This window comes from Netta rufina, assembly GCF_964035555.1.
Source record: "Netta rufina genome assembly, chromosome: 9".
Classification (NCBI taxonomy): domain Eukaryota; kingdom Metazoa; phylum Chordata; class Aves; order Anseriformes; family Anatidae; genus Netta; species Netta rufina.
The window spans coordinates 13924602-13949929 of NC_140132.1; the positions used below are offsets into that span (position 1 = coordinate 13924602).

The window sequence follows — 25328 nt, forward strand, 5'->3', positions numbered from 1 at the left end:
CTGCACTAGCTTTTAGATTAATTTAGCATCAAATTCCTAAATTTCACGCCCCTCCCCCATCAGCTCTTAGATTCATCTTTTCCAAGTGCTAATTTATCACAAGTATATGACATGAAAACCTAGGTGCTCTGGATCATTATACCACGTTAATAAACATGCTGCAGTTAGAGAACAAATACATGGTATATTATTCAAAATGTCTAAGACTCTTTTAGTGATGGAAGGAGCAATAGAAAGGAAGGTAACTTCAAGTAAAACACCTAAAGCCTTCTTTGAATAGCCCTCACATTTCAAAAGAAGTATAAAAACTTCACTTCACAGTAATTTTAACAAAAAGCTATACATACATGAGGTCAGCGATGCTGTCAGCAAGACAGAATTACTTTGGCTTAGATGCCCACCTAACTGTAAATTAAAAATAACTGTGAAGACATATCTGAGGCTCTCCCACCTTCCAATAAACTAAAATTAATTCTCCAACTTCTTATGGCTCTGATGTTTCAATCTGGGCAGACCCTGCTTCAGCAACTGAGCTGAATGATCTGTATCAGATGGTAGTGTGACACAGAATTCAGCAACAACATACTGGAACTGCAGTGTAACATCCCCATACTTGCAGATCAGAAAGGTAACAAAATGAGAGGCACTTCATTTTATCAGTGATGATGAACAAAAGACTACTGCAATCTTCTACTGAATCAGTGAAGGAAGGAATAGTTGTTAATGGGAAAGGGTGAAAATTTCTCTAGCCATTCTGGATTTACTAATCCATCTTAACAAATATCTCCTTGTCTATGGAGAAAAGAAAGTACCATCCTAAAACATTCAGTCCACTCATGAAGCATTTTGGCAGGGCATTCTGATTTTAATACTATCCCAAGATATCATGTTTATCTTTTAATATATATCTACATATACATATAATTTGCTCCTTACAGCAGTATTTACAAGTGCTAAGAAAGTAAAGATATGCATCTATTTTTTGAAATATCTTCAAAAGTATTTTGCCCACCAACTTATCTCATGAGCTTCCCTGGTTAACTAATGTAGCCTTAGTTATTCGTTACCTGGTAATCTCATCATCTCCAAGCATTCCCTTGGGAATTGGTGAGTAACGCCCTGGTGATGCTGGGGGAAGGGACTGTCCCAAGTAGGCAGATGGAGTGATATGGTTGTCCACTGGTTGAGAATAAGCTTCAAAGAATGAAAAAAAAATGGTAAGACAATAATGAAAAAGAACAGCTGAAAGTCTTAAAGTATTCTATGGAGTGACTTCTTCTAAAAAACAACAACAAAAAAATAAGACAACGTTACACTATTTCAAAAGTGTCAAGATGCCTACCTCTGTCTTTTAATGCTCTGATACAGAGCATCCTAGAATCTCTAGAATACTCTAGGCCATTCTGATGATCAGGTCTGAACAGGGACGGGTGTTACATTTCTTATGCACTGAACACAATCATCTTTAAATAAAAGCGTAAGTGCTGGTAGAAATGCTAGTATATGCTACGCCAACAGCACACACTAAGAAACAATGGTGGAATTATTCTACCTCCCATTCATCAAGGTAAGAGGCATCAATTTACTGACAGGGATAAACAAAATTGGGGGGGAAAAAAAAAGTAATTGTACTGCAAGGATCAGCTGCCTTAGTCACAGATGCTCTGATTAAAAACAGAAAGGAGTAATAAAAGAATTTAGTCTAACCTCTTATGTAACTGGCCATGAATCCTGTGAAGTCCTGTGCATGAAGCGCTTATGTTTTAGCTGTATGACAACAGGCATACTAGAAAAATTTTGCACAACCATTTCAATTGATGGAAAATTATAACAATGCCAGGAAAGTTGTCCCAATAAGTAATTTAAAAGGTACGTTATATTTCCAAGTTAAGAAACTTGGAAATATAATGAATTTTTAGTGTTCATTCAATAGGCATCATCACACCACTGTCTCCTATTACAAAGCACATTTTACAACTAAAAATCTTTTTCCTTGTGTGAGTGCTTCAAGCTCTGAGGTTTGAACACAGGGGTTGGGGACACTTTATAGATGCATAATAATTAAGGTGCCATACTCTCTTCACTGTTAATGGCTTGCAGTGTCTGACCTTTGAGGATTTCCAGCAAAACCACACGTTCAACTGAACAGACATGAGACAGATTGCTCTGAAGAAATGACCTGTATTTTCTCCTTTTTCTTTTTTCCTTATAAGACACTGGCAGAATATTTGGGTCATATGCAAACTTCATCAGGAGTATTCTTATATGAGATACTTGCTACATAGCCAGATTTCAAACCACTCGGTCCATGCTGGATTGATTCTGTGTTAGTCTAGCTTCTTAGCAAAACTGTGAGTTCCCAGTGAGTTCCACATACGGAGAACCGCATCGCACCACACCAACACTCTGCTACCCTGACCAATGGTTTGGTTCCGAGGTGCTCAGCCAGACAGGGAACCACCTTACAGACCTTAATGCTCAGCATATAGAACAACAGCTATCACATCAGATTGCTTCTTGTTCTTTTAAAAGCTCTGTCACAGTAGGGGAGTTTTCTAGAATGCATTTCAAATAGCACTGAAATCCACTATAACAGCTTATGAAGTTTATCAGCTAGTGCTTTTGAAGTAATTAAGCGTGCTTTTCAGACACACCAACCCTCACTGGGCTACATGCCTTAGACTGGGATTGAGCAGAATTTTTAGATATCACAGCTCCAGATTCACCAGTGGTTTCAGTAAAATGCAGAATCTGAGTGCAAAAGGTCTGTTCCCTTCCACCCACCAGCCAAATGGAGCTTCCTCAAGTCAGCTTCATGGGGTCTACAGCAGAGAGAGAATGCTGGTTTTGCTAAAACTGTATAATCAAATGCATTCACTGTTGAGAACTCCCAGATAATTTGGAGTTATTCAAAATGAACGATGCCTAAAAGCCATCTTCCCATTTTACCAAGTTAATCTACATTTGCTTTTAATAAATAAGGGGCAGCTAAAATGATGCATATGTTACAGGAAGTAATTACATTGTTCATTACAAATCTTCTGTTCATCGACTTTCAGTGCTTTTCATTTGTTTTTAAAATTCTTAGAGCTTTTAACTGCACCACATTCAGAAACATACAGACCACCTAACACTACCACTTATTTTCAAAATCTTGTACCCTTTTACCATGCGACTAGAACTCAGCCACCAGGCCATATAACAGTTTATTATTTCAGACCTGCAGGCTATTCCACATCAGCACTGGCTACGTCCTTTAACAAAATCCTACATGCACTACATGCTTGAAAAAGTCAGGTCCTTTTTAAAAGTGCTGTGGAAACCAACCTAACAAGGCACAAAAGCCTCTCTGTGAGTTCCTGGAACAACAACAAAAAAAAGCACCTGTAGCTTTGCACAAACTGTTTTATAAAGGTATTAGACCTGAAGAACATTCACAAAGATTATGATAGAGATAAAAGGGAAGCCATCACTTTCTGAATTCCAAATCAGGCCTAAAATTCTATTTCCAAGTAAATATTATTACTGAATTAGCTGATAATGGAATTGGGTTCTGGATGCACAGAAAACTACATGCATTAAGTTGTTTTTGACAGGAAAAGTCACAGACTCTTAAGGAGAAATTCCATTTCCAAATCGACCCCCCCAACACTTTGACATTACAGTGCTCTGCACAGAAGGAAAATGGAAAATTTTCCTATTATCTGCAAACTGAAGACACCAATCACAAGTACGATCTCTAAAATGGGAAATAAAATTAAAACTTTGTTGTAATTTACTGTTATTACATATTCTCCTCTTCCCGTATGTATGCCATTTAAGCAAGGTTAAGGCATTTATGTTTCCAGTGAGGAAATAGATTCCTCCCTACCTTTCACTATTCTATTTCTCAATGCATGATGGAAATACTGTACCAAATGCGTGTGCACACACAAAGGACAAATAATTTAATATTTACTAGGAGTCAAAACTGCATCATCAACATCTTCAAAGGAGGCCTATACACAGTCATCTTTGTCTCAGACAAAGCATAGGCACTTGTCTGACTGATATCCTACAAATATGCACACTGAAGTTAAATTTGGTGGTTTTAAATAGCTAGTTCTAGACCTTCTTAATAATATTTTGCATTTATACCAACATGTTACGTGACATGTCTTCTAGGATCCACTTAATCATCGACAGTTACACTCAGATTACCGAGGTAATTTACATTCCCTACTGAGCACAGCTTACTACAGAAACCTGTTAGTTATGATTACCGAACACACAAGGCAGTTTAGATGTCGATGTTAGTAGCCAGATGGATGGCATTGGTCCACAGGTCCAGACCACCTAGAGTGCTGTTGTTCTTCTGTACATAGTTTTTTTGTTGAATTTCCATGTTTCCTATACTGGAATTTCTCATCTTTCTGTCTCTGAGACTGAATGTTACATAGAGAACAGTACAGAAATGGCAAAGTGCCCAGAAATAACAATCTTTCATAACTGCCTTCTGCCTGAGTCAGAAAATGGATCTTACTGTAACCGTACACGCTAGCAATCTACACTTCAAGGGTTAAAAGAGAAACAGGCACAGCAATCAGCTATTCCAGACTGTCACGGGCTGTGGTCAAGCTTTCGTTGCCCATACGTAGTACAGCACCATGAGCCATTTTTTCCACATTCCCTCCCTGCTAAATGCTCTGGTCTCAAACAGCCCCAGCACTTCTTTAACAAGATTTTCAACATTAGTTTCGTCCCCACAGGCAGCTGGGAGCCTTTCGCTTACTGCGATAAACATCAAATGACTGAGGTCAATTTTCAGCCCCAGGTACGCAAAGAAATACGTGGGCAGGATCTGTACTCGTCCTGATAAACACAGCCACAAAGCAGAATCTCAGAAACCTCTTCATCAAACATCCCTGGATTTAGACACTAACCACACCAAAGATGGATCAAATTTCAAATGATTTTATTATCTATGTGGATGCTAACTAGCATTGTCTCATCTTTTTGACCATCAGACCATCTGACAAAACCATGTTGTTGCGTGCCTGGTACAGAAGTTCTAAAAGCAAACAGATTTTATGGAAAACCTAGATACTGACAATTGAAAACCTGGTCCTTGAGAAGTTCTTCATTAGCTCTCCATTTTAAATACAGAGCTCCACCATGATCAGAGAAACTGAGACAGCCCTATAAGTAAACTAGATCAGTTATAGACAGAGAGTTTTAAAGACAACCAGATCTTGAACTTGGTGTTTCATGGACTTTTTAATGAACTATCATGCTCAGAAAATTTAGCATCATGAGCAATCTACTGCATGTTCTGCAGACAGTACAGATAGCAAGCCAACAGGTACTGTGCATCACGCTTTTACATGTTTTTGATATTAAAAACAAACAAGCAAAAACCAATGGGGAGTTCTGGGCATTAAGCAGTCCAGGCATATACAGTAGAGTTTCATGGCTTTACGTTATGATGCAGTTACCTTCAATGAACTGAGTCACCAGCTCATCCATCAGTTGAAAGAAATTTATTCTCTGCGTAAGAAGAGAGCCTACAGCATGTCCTTATGCATACTGCTAGAATAAATACTTATTTAAAAGAACTTATTGATACAGACAGTATGAATTTAAAAACAGAATTATCACCCCAAGGAGAATATTATTATATTCCAGTCAGAGAGGAAATATAACTTCTGCTTCTGCATGGACTGAGCATCTCAGCAGTCTGATCCCACCTACTTAAACTTGAAATGCAACAGAAATCAAACTGAAGATCCTGCCAACTAACATCTGCCCATGACAAACCACATATTTATTTCCAGTTTTTTAAAAAATCACACCACACCTGTCTCAAGGTTATTCTAAGCCTTTAGAAAAGGTATACAACTTCTAGCAGTGATCACAGATGAGCATAAAGCAGAGGCTGTATAAAATGAAGGAAGAAAATCAGTTTTGTATCTCTGCATGGAGTCTTCAAGAATATCCTTTTCATAAGACAAAAAAAAAAAAAAACTAATTAGCTTCAAATTGCAAATCTATAGGCTTATGAATAGATTTAAGGCTACTGCAGCTATCACCAACAAGGTGAGATGAGGCCTAAAGTACTACAGTCCTTTTGTTGTGTTATATTTTATTATTGTTTATTATATACTGGTTTAGATTACATCACTGGTTCAGTTCAAAAGTGTTCCTTTTTTCACTATCTGAACAAATCAGGGCTAAGTATGACATCAATTATTTGCAGCTGACAGTGAAACAAACAAATAAAAACCCTAAAATGACTCATCGTTCCTTTCTCCCCCACTAACAGCTTACGGGAAGAGATGAGATTAAATAGGTATGTATTTGAAAATTCTTTCTCTCCTTTAGAGTAAGGAAAAGGTTTCTCTCTCCTATTGTGGAATCTCTGGTTATAGAAAAAAACGTTCTAGATTGAATGAATTAGAAGTTGAACAAAAGGTCAGTTTGGGTTAATAGAAAAAAGCTTATTTTCCAATATAACAGTAAAATGTATTCACAATATTCAATTTATTACTACCTATTCAAAAGTAAATCCTTTTGATATTTTAAGTGTTTAACTGTAGCACTAGAACTTGCATCAGCAAACAGCAGTATTTATCTGAGTTGAGCTGCTTCTCCAGTTGCTGCCAGAGTTGCTTCCACCTTCACTTGAAGGACTTAAAAGAAAAATCCACTCAGTACCTGAACTGTGGAACGAATTAGCAGTTATTAACATAGAAGACTGCGTGCACTTCAAGATTTGACAGCTGATAACTGAAAAACTATCAGCTGCTCAACCTAAGACATAGGAGCCTTTAGTCACATCACTGCTTGCCAGTGTAGAAACTGCAACCATTAAGTCAGCAGGGCACAGCTACTAAGCTCACTGAAAAATACCAGCTTGGTCAGGATTTATTCAGTCTTGGAAAGAAAGTTATATCACTCTCATTCCTTTTTCTGAACACCAAATGTTAATACCATCTTGAAGAAACAATGAGAAAGTATATTAAATGTTTCTTTACATTGTAGCTCAACTCTGAGCTTTCTGCATTCAGATATTTGAAAAAAAAAAAAAATGAAAACAACAAAAAAAAACAAATAAAAACCCACAACTCCTGTAAATATTACCCTTTCATCACCAAGAAATGCCTGTAACTATTTTAACGTAGCATGCATTATTTTTTCATCTGAATTACCAACATTTATGTCAAAATTGAAACATAAGAAGTTAATGTGGAATTTCACAATACATTCATGGAATACAATAATGTGGAATTTTGCAAGTACTAAAGGTCAAGACCTTCCTCCCCCAGTCTAGTTTATTCAAAAACATGCATCTCATGAAAAATCAGAACAGAAAAAATTGGTCAGAACATCACTAGCTTCCACCTGAAACAGTATTCTGGCTTTTGCTCAGTTCAGAACTACAGAGTGCATTCACATCCTCTATATGAATTGGGCACCTGAGATCTCCTTGCACTCATCAGCAAATGATCAGAAATACCAAATCATTAGAACAAGGACACAGTAGTCATAAACAGTCAAAGGGTTACCACTGTTACCATCTTTTCAACATACCAGCTCTAGGATGTTATTCTGCTTTGCATAGCTTTCCCGATTAATCAACCTTTCTTATATCAAATTTTTATAACAGTCAGAAACTAATATAAAAGCTTGAAACTTAAAATACTAAAATGGCATATATTAAAGCCTTGAAGAAAAAAACAGGTCATGAAGACAAGCTGAACTTACAGTTTGTGATGTCAGGAGGGGCATAACTATCATTCATGAACATGCTGGTGGGTTTTGCAACCTTCAGATAAACAAAGTCTGATGTGTTTTTTAAGGCAGTCACTGCTTCTTCATGAGTAACTTCTTCTAAACAAACACTGTTCACCTAAAGATAAAACAAATTTTGTTTTATTTTTTAAACACCAAAAAATGCCAGGTTTCACAGGTCACTCAGAAATCTCTTGGAGCACTCTAGCATTAGGAGTCTTTATTATGATTCATGTGCTGCAGACATAATTGGTCAAGCTATTTAAAAGATGCTTTTTAGTGCTGTAAAATATTTAAAAAGTCCTTCCTCAAAAGATTATAATAAACTATATCGACAGTAGCATTGGAAAAGCAGCAAATCCTTTTCAACTTTCTCTCCTATTTTGTATTAAAAGCTAAAAAGAAAGCCAACCCACTTTCAGCAACCCAAATCAAAGCTATGCTGATACTACTACCTATCACAGTGACCAGTACTCTCTTGTTATGTTATGCTACCTTAATTATTTGCCTAAACCTACAGTTTATCTTTTGATCAGACTGTCAATTTGCTTGCACAAAAGCAAACTTATTGATTCTTCTTGTATTGTAGGCACAGAGATACACTTGGCCATAATCACAACACTGACACAGTATGCTATTGTAAGCATTAACTGGAAAAAATATTTTTCTAACATGAAAAAAAAAACTATTTGATCTTGTCATGATGTAATTAAGTTTTAGATGTTGTAATGGGATAACGCATTACTGCCAAAGGTCAAACATAGAGGTCAAAACTGGAGAAGAAAGAACCAAAGTGACTGACATATCCCAAGTAACAAGAAATTGTTTTTAACTTCAAAGGAAATAGATTTTCTGACTATTGCTATTAACGTGAAACAGCAGCACTTTAGTTAAGAAAATAAGTCCTTTAGCAATTAGTATCTAATACAAAGCCTTAGAAAAATGAGTTGCTGCCCCTTTTTTCCATATTTTGATGAGGAAAATAAGTTCTACAAATCTTCCCAGGCTACATGGGAAGCAAGGCTTGCACTGTAATGAATCTGAGAGACCAAAGACACTTTCTACTGTTTGATAAATATAACTTCACATACTATGTAAAAATAACCGAACCTTTATAATTCTGTTATTTGTGAAGGAAAAACAAATCTATTGCACATTTTAAATGTATTATTACAATCTGTGTTTTCTAAAGATCTTTTGTTGACTTACTTTTACTTTTTAATTCTTGCCACTCCTGAAGACTGAAAAGTTGTTTTGCAGTCCAGTGGTAGTACACTGCAGTACAACCACAACACACAGACAGAAAACTTATAGTCTCCAAAACACACAAGCTAATCTCTCCACATTAACAACTAAAACAATCCCATTGTGTGCTGTTTTACATGCCAGTCACTCAGATTCAGATAAATAGTAACAGCCATGAGAAATGAAACAGGTTGCTTAATACTGGTTCTGCATGATACATTGTGCTGAGGCACAGATTTGCTGAAAAAACGGTGTTTAATACTGCAGATTTCAATTTTTTTTGTCATTGATTTGCTGGCAATGTTGATTTTTGTATTACTTATTTATTTATTTAATATTTATTTTTGCAAAATAATACTCCACTGGTAGGCAGCTTAACCACAAAGTGAATCGTGACCTTACTGGGTTTAAAAGTGAACATTCATTAAAGAAAAACCCTGTCACTTTTACTTACAGCTAAAAGTTTGTCTCCAATCTGAAGTTTGCCATCTTTATGGGCTGCCCCTCCTTCAATGATTTTGGTTACGTAGATGCTGTTGTCTCCAGGTATATGCTGATTTCCTACACCACCAGCAATACTGAAACCAAGACCTGCTTAAAGATAAAGTTATTACTCAAAAAACCTTTTAGCACTCATTAGATTCAAATTACTGTGTAAATAATAATGCTATCTGCATCATTTATATGTAAATAATAATGCTATCTGCATCATTTATGTGTATATACATACATACAAACAAATACATATATAAATATTAGGCTGTGGCTAAAATGATACTGGATGCCTTTCTAAGTGAACTCCATAATGTTCCAGAAAGTTCTGGAAAAACTACAGTATTTACAGAAGTTCTAAAAATCAAAAACTAAATTGTTTACTTAATGCATTGTGAAGGATGCACATAGCAAAGCTATAGTATTGCCAGTAGTATTTGAAGAACGGTTTTCCAACATGTCTGCAAATAGAAACAAAAAAGTACATTTATCTAAATTTCTTTAATCTCTCAAAGATCTTTCTAAGTCATTCACATGAAATATTTTACTCCTGTTCATAACGTATTTCAAAATTACTAAATAGTACCAGCAACACATTTTTATCATTTGAAAGTAAAACTGGCATTCTACATGTACAAGAATAGTTTCAGGACAATCATGGAAGAAAATTCTGAAGCATTTGAGAAGTCACTGTCTTAATTTTCATTACTCTGCGTCTGCTTGACCTACGTATGCAGGTTACTGGGTTATTTTGAAAAATTTATGCAGAAATTTATCATCATCCTTATTCTTCTTGTGAAACAGAAGTTTTAGACTTCCTACATACCTTTAGGGCCTTTTACAAGCTTTATTTCCACTATTTTTTCTGTGACTGGTTTTCTTCTTTTGACATACAATCGTACAATTGATCCCGCTTCTTTTAATGCTTCAACTGCTTTGCTGTGTGTCACATCTCGGACATCAACCTCGTTTACTCGTAGAATACAATCATTAACCCTAGAGACAGCAACATTCATGTTCAGCTGCTGCATTATAGCAGAGCAGATGCATTAGGAGATTAATATTTTATCTAAAATACACTAAAACTAGTGTAACATAGTAAGATACATAGATTTTGCTTCAAAATTATATTGTATCAAGACAATACTCTAAAATTAGTCATTAGTGCTTATGTATATAACAAAGATAGCTAGAAAATATATAAATGGAATATCTTGTCCCTATCTGAAGGGGATGCTATCTAAAGGAAACACATAAAATAGAATTTTGAACATGGCTTTGTACAAACTACCTTTAATTTAGAAACGTATAATTTATTTTTTTTTTAAATTAGGCATTATAAAATAAGAATTCACTAGTTTTAAACCATGCTATGAACAAGTCAAACTCCTTTCTTGCTTTTCACAAGCTGTTTAAGTGCCAGCTTTCCATTCCATTTAATGTGTTGCTGTAGTAACGTGAAGCTCTCATTACACTAAGTAGAATGCCTGACCCACCTGTCCCTGAGTTCTGCAAGATATACCTTCTGACAATGGCCAACAAGCTAAAATGAAGTCTTGAAATAAGCTTAATAAGTGTAAAAACCTTAGATTCATCAGGCATCGACACCAAATATGATAGGAACAAGTTCTCAACAACGCAACAGAGGAAAAAAAAGCTGATCCTATGATCACCGTAATTTTTTTTTTCTACACAGTGATATGGGAGTTTATTGTTCTGGATTAAAAATAACTAAAAATAATTCATTAAAGCAATTTGATATTAACTTTAACAGTACCTTTCAAATATCACTTGCTACCATATGCCAACACTGGTAAAGTAGTATCACCCCAAGATTAAATAAGAAAATGGGGGATACTAGAGAAGGAGTACTCTATCAATTTAACCAAACACGTGGCTTTTGAAGATGTGCAGCATCTTCCAAAACTGAAGCATAGTTATACCAAGCACAGAAGAGGGCTGTTAACCTCTATGACCTTGCATATTAGAAAACCTGCACACAGATAACCAAGAGTTAACTATCCTACATATCTAAGCTTTTCCTTTGTATATTGAATTAAGAACTATAGAACATTTGGCATAATCAGTTTATAACACCAAATAAAAAACGACAATTTCACTTAAATTGACTCTGCTGCAGATTTTCTTGGTTGAAAAAAAAGAATTCTAAAAATGGTCCAAACATTTTTCATTATTTAAAAATTACTTCCGCAAGATATACTTATTTAAAATGCAATGTATTATGATAAACTGAAACAAACGGAAAATGTTCTATCAAGCGTCAGAAAAAATAATAATAAACATAATAATAATAATTAGCAAACCGATACAGAAAATCATCATACCGTAATCTTCCATCCTGTGCAGCTGCACCCCCAGCTATAATTTTTGTAATGAAAATACTTGAATCATCCCCAATATGTGGGTTGTCTGTGCCACCTGCAATGCTAAAGCCAAGTCCTGAATTTCCCTGAAGTTAGAGGGGGAAAAAAAATTAAGCATTTCTTTTTTGGGGAGGAAAATATATATGTATATGTGTGTATATGACTCAGTATAGAACTAAATTTTCATAAACCTAACTGATAAAAATTAAGACATTTTAAACAATATACTGTACACAACTATTCACAATACATATATGTAACTCTATGTAAGACATGTAATTACACTTGCTTTCACAGAAGCAGGCAGGACAAGTCATTGTGTCACTGTAAGAGCTGCAGATGCAAACTCACCCCATTTCTTATTGAAATGAACCTGACAAACTAGAGAGAAAGTTCCTTTTCTAATGAGCTATGTATTTGAAGTTGTTCATACCAATATTTGCTCCTCATTGTTTTTTCAAAAAAAAAATCTCAAGTAACGTAATATATCCTTACAGACACAAAGACCCACTGACATTTTCTCTTCAAAGGTTGCCTGCCCTTATTATCAGCTGTAAGACCTCTTCATCCTCTCCGTACTGACCAGAACTGTACAGACACCAAATATAGCCAACTATTGCTCTTTGTTAGTAACGCATTTCAAGGAAGAGAACTTAGATCTTTACATTGTAAACCTTAAAAAAGCAATGCATATGTCAAGGTATCATTTGTAATCTCAACTGGAAGCCTGAATCTCATTGTATAATAAAACTTGTTTGTATAAATATATAAATAAAGCCCGTTATGTATGGCAATATATGATTTTTTTAATACTTTCTGCAAGTCTAGATAATAACCTATAATGCAGTATGTCTTTACAGTTCTTCCCTCATTTTACTATCAATGGTCAAGTATACCAATAGAAACTGCTCCAGAAATTACGCATATTGAGGTTAAATACACATAAGGGAAAAACAGTAAGGACTGTTTCAAATTGCCATTTAGCTGTATCAAAATAGGTTAATTTTTCATATTTATCTATTACAAGCCCCACTTGAAAATAGAGTACAGGAAGACATTTAGCATGTTACCCTTTCAAGAGTAATTTCTTCATACTCATAATCTGCATCTGTGCCATTGACCTAAAAAGAAACAGAAATGAGATTTAGAGGATTTTTACACTTGACACAACACACTTAGCTAGGCAGGCAGCTCATTCCCATCACTTCTCAGCTGATACACACTGACCAGTGAGCTCAGAAGTGTGATTTTCACACCGCTCTGTACATGCATCAGACACTTTTCCTATTAATTTAAATGTAAAGCTTTGAAGAGCACACTGTTCTACGTGGATACTGCACAGCAGAAGCCTACTGCTGACTGCCAGAAAGAACTGCTCTTGATGTTCTTCAGGCCATACAACCTGAGCAAGTTAGAAGTGAGAAAAAAGGAAGGGGTCGTAGGGTAGAGAAGAAATTGCATAAAAGGACAGAGCAGTATTTTCAAACAATTGTTCCTCCCAGAGCAGAGAAAAATCAAAGGATGGATGCTTTGCACAATTGCTCACTAGAAAAGCATAAAGCCCTTCCAAAGCAGCTTTAAAAAAAAAAAAAAAAAAAAAAAACACAAACGTTTTTACTAGCATTTTTCACATTACATGTATACTAAAGACCAACACATTACAAGGGGACCAAAACTGAAAGGATTTGAAATATTTTATAAAGCTAGATAAGAAAAAATACAAATACTGGAAGTAAGCCATGATCCAAAAGGAAGCGTTGTCTTCCACAACTTTGACAGGCTCTCTAGTACCAGGCTCATGTATGCCTCACTACAGTTTTGTTAATCTCTAATTATATCTACCCTTACTGCAACACAAACCGTATCCATTCCAGACATAACAGATTATCATCTTCCTCTTTGCACAGTACCTCAAAAATAATACATCCTTAATAGTTTGTTCAATGGAAACGATACTGTCTATAAACACATGATATTTCTTCATTAAAAAGGGAAGAGGTCTTGACCTTTGGAACACATGAAACTAGATCTGTTTCTACAACAACACTGAAGAAAAACTTCTCAATCACAGTGGCTTAAGTTAGCTTAGTCTTTGAACTATTATCTACAAAAACGACATGTGCTAACCGAACCAGCCATCTAGAATTACATCACACCAGGGAAGTGGTTCAAGTTGATTGATCAGTAGGTGGCTTTTTTTTTTTTTAAATGAACAAGGATGATTAATAATTTCCCTATTCATTACTGTTAAAAATGCCAACCCTAATGTATGTAAGCAATCTATTTCTATGTAGTTAACTCTAACCCAAATTTAATACATTCTAGCTAAAGAGGAGTAAAGAAGGATCTCCATTTCTATATTTTACTTTAGGTTCGTTCTCCAGACCCTCTTATTACTATCTATATACTTTTGAATTGATTTTATCTAATGAACTGAACATTAGTCCAGGCAGGAAGGAGCAAAGGTACACAAAATAATAAAAATTAGTCCTATTTTATTTTTGCAAATTTTGAAGCCATCTAGAATCTGTGGAGCCACACACTATTTGCAGGGACTTTCCCTGGATAAAAGAAACTACAGCATTCAACATAAGTACAGTCATTTTGCCATAGAAGCCCAGCACTTTGCTTTGAATTATTAGTAGTTCAGCACAATTTGGTTAGTCTTTTGGTTGTAATAGAGTTAATTTTGCTGGTATGGTTACCCTTTCCTTCTGTCACCATCCCAGCTTTGTTTCTATTTCCTTGTCTGCTTGCTTGTTTTTACAAAGAATAAAAAATATGCTTCTTGGTGTCTTTTTCCCAACCCAAATTGAGTTCTAAGATGGTGTACTTCCTCAGCAGCTTTGTAATTCAGTTAACAAGAGTTGTATCCTTGAATATTTTTCATCACTGACTTTGTTTTGTTCTGTTGTTTTGGTTTGGTTTTCCAATATTAAAAAAAGCTTTAACAGTTAAAGTTCTGTAGATCCATGATGCAGTTACCTCACAGCTGTGATTTTACCTTACATACCACTGAACAATTCCACTACCTACATGGGAACCTGGAAGAATATTCCATTACCTCCTATGCTTATATAGTAGGTTCAACTACAGATAACTATGAATGAATTTGTTTTATGTTCACTGCAAACCGGTAAGTCAGATAGCTTGTACTTTTGAGTGCCATTTTGTTCTGTTAGGCCTATTTTCTCTTTCTGTTTCTATTATCTACCATCCCACATGGGATTCTATCAGATGAAGCCTTCTGAAACATGGATACATTCTTATTAATCACCTGTCTTTCTGATTTAGCTTGTGTGTGCAGAGACACCTCACCTTTGGTATTCTTTTCTAAACTGTGTCACATCAGTAAAAGTGCCAGGCACTGCAGACTTCGGCTGTGATCTTTTATTAAGTCAGCATTATTCATACTCAGGACTCATAAATGAGCCATTTACATCGCTGTACTAATCTTTTGTCTTCCACTTAAACTGTTAATTCACGCTTTTGCCTGTCTTGATCTATTACAGCTTCTTTTTAGCAACTTTAAATTATTAATGTTTTTGACAATAACAAGATTTGTTCTTGTTCTTTATGCTTTCTAAGTAAAGCCAAAACATGTAAATATATGCTTTACTTGCTAGAATAAACACAATATAAGGTTAACTAGTACAGACCTTAACACTGCTCAGGAAAACAACAAATGGGACATATGTAACTATAAGAGGAAGGTACAGGGGAAAAAAAATCAGATCTGAAACCTATGTAAAGCTTGCATATGTTCCAAAGCCTCTGAAGACCATCTGCCAGTGGTACTCTTAGCACAGATCATACACTGCCAAACACAAATTTTGGCCTCCGTATAACCACACTTATTACCTTAATGTTTCCAACAGAATCAACAATTTTTATGAACATTTGGAGCACTAAAATCTTAAGTAAAGCCAGTGTGTTGAGAAGTGTTTTATGAGAAGTGCAACGGAAATGAAACATTAAATATTAAAGCATCTGCCAGCACAGCTGAAGATACGGATTGTTCTCTGAGGTTCCAGAAGTTCAGGGTCCAAACACTGCGTTCTGCACTGTATTGCACTGTCACACAGCGGTACTCACACAGAACCTTCCACTTACAATCTACAATTTATTTTATTTCATTACTATAAATTTTTCTTCATAAAAAAGCTATTTAAGGAGTTAGATAAGCATCAGGAGACCTGACAAAACCATGTGTCATAAGAGAGGTAGAACAGGCTTTTTTGATCAGTAACAACAGAGATAAACAACAAACATTATCTGAAGTTGTAATTGAAAGGTAGTGTAGGCTTACGTATGTTGGAGTCTCCAAAGAATCTGTATTCACCAGCACTGGAGGGGGATTTGCCTTTAAAAGAAGAATCAAAAAAAATATTATCCAACATACAAGAAAACACTAACAGTAATTATACAACATTTGGTTTGCTGGGTTTCTCAAAGGTCTGTCAAAAGGCAGCCTCAGCTTAACAACCTCAAATATTGACCTCTTTTGAAACACTTGTTTCTGTCCTGAAAAAAAGCGCTTTGACACCACAAAACCACAATTTGAGTTCATATATTTTGTATACAAATTCTGTCTTTTGTCTTGTTTTTCAAGTGGAAAAAAACATGACTCATGCAATCAATGGACAAAATGTCAGTCACCCTAGTGTTTGTGATACGACATTTAGGACTGCTTTACCAGCCAGTATCCTAAAAAAGTTCTGGTGGCTTTGATTCCTACTTCTTCCTACCAGCAAGTTTTTTGTGGTTCTGCAAAAATGCAAGCTTATAGATAACAAAATTTAAGAGAAAAGATCTACGAAACCATCTTGTGAAAGGAAACCCACATCAGACATTCATTCACAGTACTGCACCATGTACTTCCATGAGAAATGTGTTATGGATTCACAGGCTGTAAGAAGTTAGACATTACTGCTACAGAAATACGAAATTATATGATGTGCTTACTCTCCAGGAACTTTAGAATAAAGAAACACTTATTTACTTATGTTACTGAAAACTTCTCTATGAAAATGCAGTTTCAGATGAAAGAAAATTCAGACCTGAAGGATATACCTGAAACACTTTGAACCAGATTTCTTTCTTTTCCCCTCCAACATACCAGGAAGAGATTGAGTGGAATAAAAATACTTTTCAGGCCTCATCCTAATGTCAGGCACAAAAGGAGAAGCCACGTATGTTTGCATTCTTTCCTAGATATAACTAGATGCCCTTCTCACTGACAAGGGAACTTCCAAGAACTACTGGCAATGGTGTTGTAAATGCTAGCATCTGGCCTGCTCTAAGAACAAAATGAGTGCAGATACATTCCTGATCCCTTCATGTACTAAGCCCAATGAGATGTACAAGCTCAGTGGCATAACACCAAGTAAATCTTGACTTCATTAAAGTTGTAGGGAGATTTTCATGCGTATAAAAATTCATTATCTTTAAAATGAAGATATTTATCTTTTTTTATATCTTTCTCTGGGTGCATATAAATGTGTACTTGTGTGTATAAATGCATGTCTGTATGTGTGAGCAAATACATTTTTTTCTAAAAAAAAATTATGCTTTTTAAAAAACCCCAAAAGCTAGGAAGCAAGGGGTGACTTGGATGTTCCCTACAAAAGACTGAGCTGAAAACAAACTACCATTCTCTGTCCAGAAGCAGCCATTTCCCACCTTTTCCAAGCAGGAAGGAGGACAGATTTCTGGCAGTCACTCCAAAGGTAGGCCTGGACACTACAGACACAGGGCAACACCTAACTCAAAACAGCAAATGTTTTTCGAAGGAAGACCAGCTATTTCAGTCTGTTATGCAAGACTTCTCCAAATTACCTAACAGTTTCAAACTCCTGTGCCAGGGCTTGTTCAAATATTTAAAAGCCACTTGACGAGTTTGTTTACAAGCACACTAAGGGCTTGCCTAAGGGGCAAAGTGACTAACAGAATAGAGAAATGTATCTGTTGCACAGAACTGCATCTGCCAAATCCAAAATTGATACCTTCCTATGGTGTTTTCTAATTGCTCAGACTCGTGTATGATGCAGAATTACATAGCTGGCTCCTGCAGGCATTTGTATGCACCCAGAAGACAGAGGCACAGATCACCCAGTTCATGCTGTTCTGCTTGGAATTCAGCACCGTCGGCAGGTACAAACACTGTCACAGTGATGGCTGTTGAGTAGTCTCTCCATCAAAAAAATATTTTACAATATTTCTCAAATTAAAAGAAAAAAAACAAATATGTTCTAATTATTACGATGATTTAAAGTGAGAATTAGCAGTTTCCTGAAAGTAAATGTTACTGGAAACTCAACAGTAAGCAGAGGTCCAGCGGTGTGCCCTTGCCTGTCTTCCTCATATCCTCATGTGGACACAGTCACTCCAAAAGAAGGAAATCGCTTTCGAACTAACCACATTTCTGGTCTGCCTGTTACAAGTGTGGGTGACAGATTCATGTAAATACATTTCCACTAGAAACTGGACTTTAAAAAAGAATAAGAACTTTTTATAAGCTGCTGGACTATGTAAAATTTAGCACTGTAACAGAGAAAAAATTACCGCCTGTTGCAGGTTTAGCCGCACAGTCTGAAAGCAGACCTTAAGAAAAGAATACTGATGTGTAGACTACAGAAATATCCCAGTATTGTATTACTCTTGACAGCTTAATTCCCTTTTCAAGTTAACACGGATCTGTCACCAATTAGAAGTGGTGGCACATCTTTTTAGAAGGTGTCTCCATCATTCAGTATTTTTGCACTAAAACTCACAATAAAAGTCATAATCAAATAAAAGCAGAAAGCTTTTCAATTTGCAAAAATGTTGCCACTGTCTATGCTAAATTACTCCATAGCTGGCTGTGCTGCAGTCCCACATTCAAAGTTATATACAAGATAGTGATGTTAACTCATGTTTACTGCTCTTTCTCATCTTACTGCAGCTTTTGTCATGGTTTGTGTGGTTTTTGTTGTTCTTGTTGTTGTTGACATTACGTGACCTAAAGGTCAAAACGTAGAAGTGAACCTCATTCTATGAGTCAAATTTTTAAGAATAGAAAGTAACAAAATACCCCTTGTATTCTAGCGTGCCCAAAGTACACCAACAACAGAAACAGAACACAAGTCATGGATGAAAGACTGACACTGAGTATGAGATAATTATCCAGAATAAATAATTCAAGCAGTCAAAGCATTACATGCCAACACAAAATATCCCTTTCTTTTCACTCCTTTATGGTGCTTTCTTTAGTTGTTTCACAAAATTATTAATATACATTTATGTGAAACATATGCACTTTTAAATGGACTAAAAGCTGCTAGAAAACAAAGCACAGGATGGAACAGCAGTGTATTACTAATTTAACTATTTCATTTCAGTTCATTTCAAACTTGCATGGCAGTACCAAAACATTTAATTTAAACAAAAGGAATGAAACAAATGATATAAAGAGTTGAACAAATTTAACAACAAAAACAACAGAAAAGAATAAAAACCTGTGGTATGGTGGATGGGATGACAGTGGTCTCGGCAGGGACTGGTGGGACAGGGATCACAGGGACAATGGGAGAAGAGGAAGGAACAGCTTCTGTGGGCTAAAAATCACCAATAAAATGTCAAAAATAATGAAAACTACAAAAACATTCTAAAACAAACAAGATTCAAATTGAATAGATTTTTTTTTAATATTCTGAAAGAGCAGATGGATTTGGAGACTTGAACCACACCTGAAAACAGACGAGCCATGCTGCACTGCATTCCCAGCAGTGTGCTAACGGCACATAACCCAAAGAAGTAGGACACAGCCACACTGCTTCTTCACACCAAGCTACTCACCTTGCGGTGCAGGACAGTTAAGACTTTGAGAGGTAAAACAGAAATCTTGCCTCTTCACGTCAGTGGGCACACTCCAGCTTTTTGTGGGCTGGTTTCACAACATGTGCCCCTCATCATTGTACAATGAGTAAAGGGAAACAATGACTGAAGTTGGTAGCACTGAACAAATAAAGGTTCCTTGTCGATACATGGGGGAAAAAAATCAAAACTACATTGCATTTTCTATACCAAGTTCAAATTAAAGAAAATCTTTTAGTCAAATGGTTGGAAGATCCTAACACTGATTCACTCCACCCTTTCATCTAAAGATCTTTATATAGGTTTACCATACAAATATACACCCCAGTAGGATTTGGGTTTTAGGAATTGTAATTAAAACAATAAACAGGAAAGCTACTGACACAAACTGCAAGGGAACAAGATTATAAATAGCATTCTGGGCAAAATATTGATTCAAATCACTCTGAGATGTTAACATACTGGTTGTCAACAAGCTGTCAGCAACAGACTACTGGCAACCATCAGGATTACCAGCTGAACAACAAATCAAAGTTCTTGCAACTTGGCTGTTCCAAGACACACTTGAGAAAATATGATGAAGAATATAACCACAAAATGAAATTACTAAATCCTGAAAACAAGTTAAAAAAAAATCAGAACATAAAAGTATTAGATATTTCAAAAGTTTGAAATCTATTAAAACACAAAGCAGTCTACATCAATAGCATAAACTAAATGAAAGCAAAGATTAAAGAAACCGAACACCACTCAAGAGTAGCAACCCTTCTTGAATGCAGATACGGTATTTCTGTTTTTTTTCAGCTCTATCTAAAATTAACAGCTGGTGAAAAATGTGGAAAGACGTTGGAGCAAGATGTTTGATGTCTTAGAACATTATTATGAATGTCATTTCAATACTCTTACATGGACACCACCTCAATCTCTCATGTGTTTAGGGAAAAAAAAGGGGGGGGGGGGAGAGGGAGAGGGAGATACGGGAATGTAAATTGCTCTAGAGAAACAATAATATGCATTTCCCAAAAGCTGTGGGGCATGCTCAGTGCAGCAAACCTCCAGTCAGCAGGAGATCAATGATGCAGCCTTTAGAGGACAGATCAAATTAAAATGCTTCAGCAATTACTTAGCCCCACACATGCAAAAATTAAGCTTCCCCTTCAGATTTGTCTTGTTCCAAAACAAGAAGCTTCCCATATGTGCACAGAGCAAAAATCCCATTAACCAAATGGTCAGATGTACACACACTACCTATCAAAGTACAGCACAACACTAGGGCTGCAAAGCTAACCGCTAGCAGGTTAGAAAAATTGTGCTTTACAATTGCAGCTCCTGGAACAAGAGAAGGTGAAAAACAACTGAAGTTATTCTCAGATACCAACCACGCAATCTCGTATGCTTTGGCTTAGCAAAACAGCTGACCCAGTAATAGTTTTCTTTGTAGGTCAAGCATCTGCGCACCTCTCCTTGCACCAAATGGCAGCCTTGTTTTCCTGCCTCACTCCTCTCAGTTCCTAACTCCCTTGTATCTCTGGGCTTCTCATTCCCAGTCACTTCAAGAACTCTCCCAGTCAGTTCCAATTCTAATCCTTAGTATTATTTTTTTTAAAACTGGTATCATTCAAAGTCCTTTAATGCTTTAGGGTTCCAGTCTCGTAAGCTGTGAGCATGGCCATTGTGCTTTTCCTTGGTGGAGTTGGCTTGGTATCCACCTGCTCTTCGCAGCCCTCCATTCCCTGCTCAGCCAAGCTTCCTGACAGTGTTCCTGTGGAGTCTCCTCCACTGCAAAAGGAGGTGATGTGGCAACCTTTTTCAAAGGAAACACCAATGCAAATGAAGACAAGATGGCCTTCATTTAAACATAAACAGTTCTGTGGAGTACAGCAAACTGATGTAGGTACTGTGGTTACCCCAGCGAAGGCAGGGAAGAAGAGAGGAAAGGAAACCCAGTCTTGAAACACACTTGGGCTGACTTACTTGAATTTTACTGCTTGACTTACAATTCACACAAGTGGAAAATTATCTAAAGAGTTTGAATAAAGCTGTTAATTATTCAATTACAAGACTCACAAAGGATTTCTTTAGTGAGGTTTTATACCTAAAATAGGCTGGTTTAACTTAGAACCCCTCTTTCTCCTTGCACACAATTCCTCTACCCTGGCTTTTGATACAGACTGCAGTACTACCTGAAATTTAACTTCTGGAATTGTAATGCAATGGAGGATACTCTTCACCTTCAGAAAACTCAGCCGCTAATAATAAAAGACCAATCAAGACCACCAAAAAGGAAACACTTTCCTAAAAGCATAAAGATAAAGTGCTAGCAGTAGAGATAAGAAAGTATTTACAACCTTTTACTAGACGATAAATAGCGTGTCTGTATCTGAAATGCTCGCTACACCACCATTATGATGAAAGCTCAAACTAGAGCAGCAACAGAGTGCTACAAATACAATTAGTGGAACAGACAGTTCAAGTTTGGAGATGGAAAAAGCAGCATCTGGCATGTTTCAGTTAGCAAAGTAGACTGTAAGACTGATGGTGGCTTACATGCTGGCACCAGAAAGCCAGTCAGAACATATGTGGTACCGAGATCTGGGGCCACGCGTGTCCCACCACCTCATCTCTGCGTGCTGCACGTGTCACTCAGATGCACCTTTACCCTTTACCTACATTTCCTTCTTTCCACTGCAGGCTAGTGCTTCACATATAGCCTCTTGCAGAGTTGGAGCGCAGACAGTTTCCACCTCCTTTCCTTCCCTTCCCCAGCACAACACCCCTTAGCTCACCTGCAATGAAGCAGCAGAACGTAACTTGTGAATGTGAGCTCTGAAGCTGTAAAAAGGGTGCAGATGGGAAAAGAGTCGTGCAAGGAAAGGGAGAGGAGACTGTATAACCCAAGAAGGAAGGGAATCCAAGCAACCTTCAGTATCTGCTTTTTCAACAACCCTATGTACACCTTTATATATTTTTCTGCATCCCCTTGGATCCCAGGCATGACCGATCTGCTAAGGTGTGCTGGGGGAAGTTAGGTGCCAATGGAAGAACCAGCCCTTCTCCCCAACACCACACCCAAAAAAACATCACTGATTACTTAGGGGCTAAAGGCCAGTGCAAGAAATCAAATGAATTCTAACCACCAATGCAAGACAACCTGGAAAGACTTAAGAGAAGAAAGCTAATTTTATTTTAGTATGCCGCAAAATCAGTCTGAAAATGTTTATGTGATACAAGTATATGTGGGAGCAGCTGAATAAGCTCCAACAGCCCACGGTATCACTTCCAATGCTCCTGCTTCCCAGGAATTTTCAAGAAAAAGACATTTATAATGTTTAGGAATTTGTTAGATTAATACATTAAAGTATTCTGAAAAACAAAAGCTTTTCCTCCAAATAAGTTGTCTCAGTACAACATTTAATAAGTCTATGTTAATAAGATGGTTTATTAAGATGGCAAACTTATCTATACTACCAAGAAAGTAATGGGCCAACTAAAACATTGTTTGTATAAATATGAACTGTAGCACACACTTATGATAGACTATTATACATAGGAATGCATAACTTGAACAACACCACACTAACTGAATCTGTCAGATGAAATAAATGCACTAAAACCTACACCAAAAAGTCATTTTGTTACAACAATCACACGAATAATTTTGTTGGATAAAAGTCTAATGCAACGGACCTTCTAATCATATAAACAAACAATTATCAGTTAACAAGTGGTACGCTGGCTGATTCGTAATGCCTTTCAGCAATTAATCAAAATTATGGCAGTAAGTACCTCCAAACCTAATACTGAAGTCCAGACCTTGTGAAAAAGAAGAACACACCCATTTTCTCATCTTTAACCAACATACACAGTAACCCTTTCTATCATGGAATACCAGCTAACCTGAAATGAATCAAAGCACCATACACATCTCAAAGCAGGTACCTAAATCAGCAAATTCCACCAGGCTGCTATTTTCATGTAGTAGAAGATAACATTTTGGAGAATAAAGCAAACCAGACCTTCCTCACTTTCAAGTTACTATTTAAAAAGCACACTGCATACAGTGCAACCATCTTAATGGGAAAATACTGAACAGAAGTATTTCTGTTATACTCCAATTATTACTACTGTGATTGCTAACTATAAAACGCAAACCAAGTCTCTGGAAACAGCAGGGTTAAAACTACAGGAAGATGTATGGCATATTATCTACTGTTTGCATCATATCCACCTTATCTCATTCTACAAGAGCATCAAATCTTATAAAAACACACATCTGTAAATGCCTAGCGCAGTACGTACCTTTTCTAAGGAACAATTAGAGCACGCGCCATCAGACACCCAACCACTGGCAGCTTTAACTTTTGCTGTGCTTTTTGTAGGGCTCTTTTTTACACTATCACGCAGGTTAGTAAATTTTCCTCTGTGTTTGGAAGAGGCTGGCAGTGTGGATGAACTAAAAGATTTATGAATGTTCAGTGCCTGATGCTGATGCTGGAAAGACTGCTTTGGCTGCATGTGAAGGTTTGGACGCATTTCCATTCTGGAGCTCCTGGTTAAATCAGTTCGCTTGAGCGTTCCCATCCCACAGTCATCTGCAGCACCACGGTACTTGTAGTTGTGACAGTAAGCAGTCATGAAGCTAGCAACACACACAGTCCTTTTTGGGAGAAAATAAACCAAAATATCGCTTCCTGCAAACGTTCAAAATATTGTTTTCTGGATTATGATCATAGGAAAAAACCGCTAGATACTGCTTTGGCTAGTGCCACACATTGTGTACTCTCACGCTATTTAAAGAGCACCATTGAACCACCCCACAACTGTCAATTTGCTAGGCACAGATAATCAATGCAATGCACAAGTTATTGAATAGATGGCAAAACTCATCTGGCTTTATTAAGATGAAGCTATGAAAGGTTATAGCTATTTTCTCTCACACATAAGGTCCTAACCACCCCTAAACTTTGCTGTATTTTTACAACCTCAAAATCTCTCTGAGATTTGCAACTAGAAAATATTTTAAGCTGCCTATTCCTCTACTTTCTGGAACACTTTATGGGGGTTGAATTACTTTGTTCTGATAATTTCAGGAGTTGCATTTCCACAAAATACATCAGCACTGCAAGACCACAATTTTGTATGTTGTTTAAATTAAAAAATAAAAATAAAAAAACATAAGACAATTATTTAAAAGAACCAAAACTCCTTATTACTTTATTGTTTATTCATTATTTTTTTTTAAGGCCACAGATGCATGATCTCTATATTACATTTTTATACTTTTCAAAACAAAACCCTTCAGAACAACTCTAAAACTCTAAGCCCCGAAGGAAAAAAAAAAAAAAAGAAAGAAAAAAATGCAAAGAGGAGCTAGCTTGATGCAATCATACTGTTGAATATTGAATTTTACCAGCCAATTTTAAATTAATCTTTCTAAAAAGAGATAAGGGTCAAACATTAAGTTCCCAGAGTCTACACGAAAACTGCCATCTAGCAGGGACAGCTATGTGACCGGCCTCGCTGAAGGAAGACATGGGCTGAAGTCAGCGGTCATGCAGCCTTCTTGCCAGCAGACAAACCCTA

The 25328-nt window shown here is 36.5% G+C and overlaps 1 protein-coding gene across 6 annotated transcripts in view; it reads right to left on the bottom strand.

The window, feature by feature from the left end:
• The window catches only part of DLG1 (discs large MAGUK scaffold protein 1), a 148340-nt gene that overhangs the window by 42106 nt on the left and 80906 nt on the right, over window positions 1-25328 (bottom strand). For 3 of the 6 annotated variants that reach the window (XM_084291883.1, XM_084291881.1, XM_084291879.1), the window contains exons 5-12: window positions 19388-19486; window positions 16201-16254; window positions 12962-13012; window positions 11853-11977; window positions 10334-10503; window positions 9470-9606; window positions 7744-7888; window positions 1068-1194 (exon numbers count right to left, since the gene is read on the bottom strand). In XM_084291883.1, coding sequence (XP_084148009.1) covers window positions 1068-1194; window positions 7744-7888; window positions 9470-9606; window positions 10334-10503; window positions 11853-11977; window positions 12962-13012; window positions 16201-16254; window positions 19388-19486 — 908 coding nt within the window. Of the gene's footprint in view, window positions 1-1067; window positions 1195-7743; window positions 7889-9469; window positions 9610-10333; window positions 10504-11852; window positions 11978-12961; window positions 13013-16200; window positions 16255-19387; window positions 19487-25328 lie in introns of all 6 variants that reach the window. The other 3 variants (XM_084291882.1, XM_084291880.1, XM_084291878.1) reach the window with 1 other exon arrangement.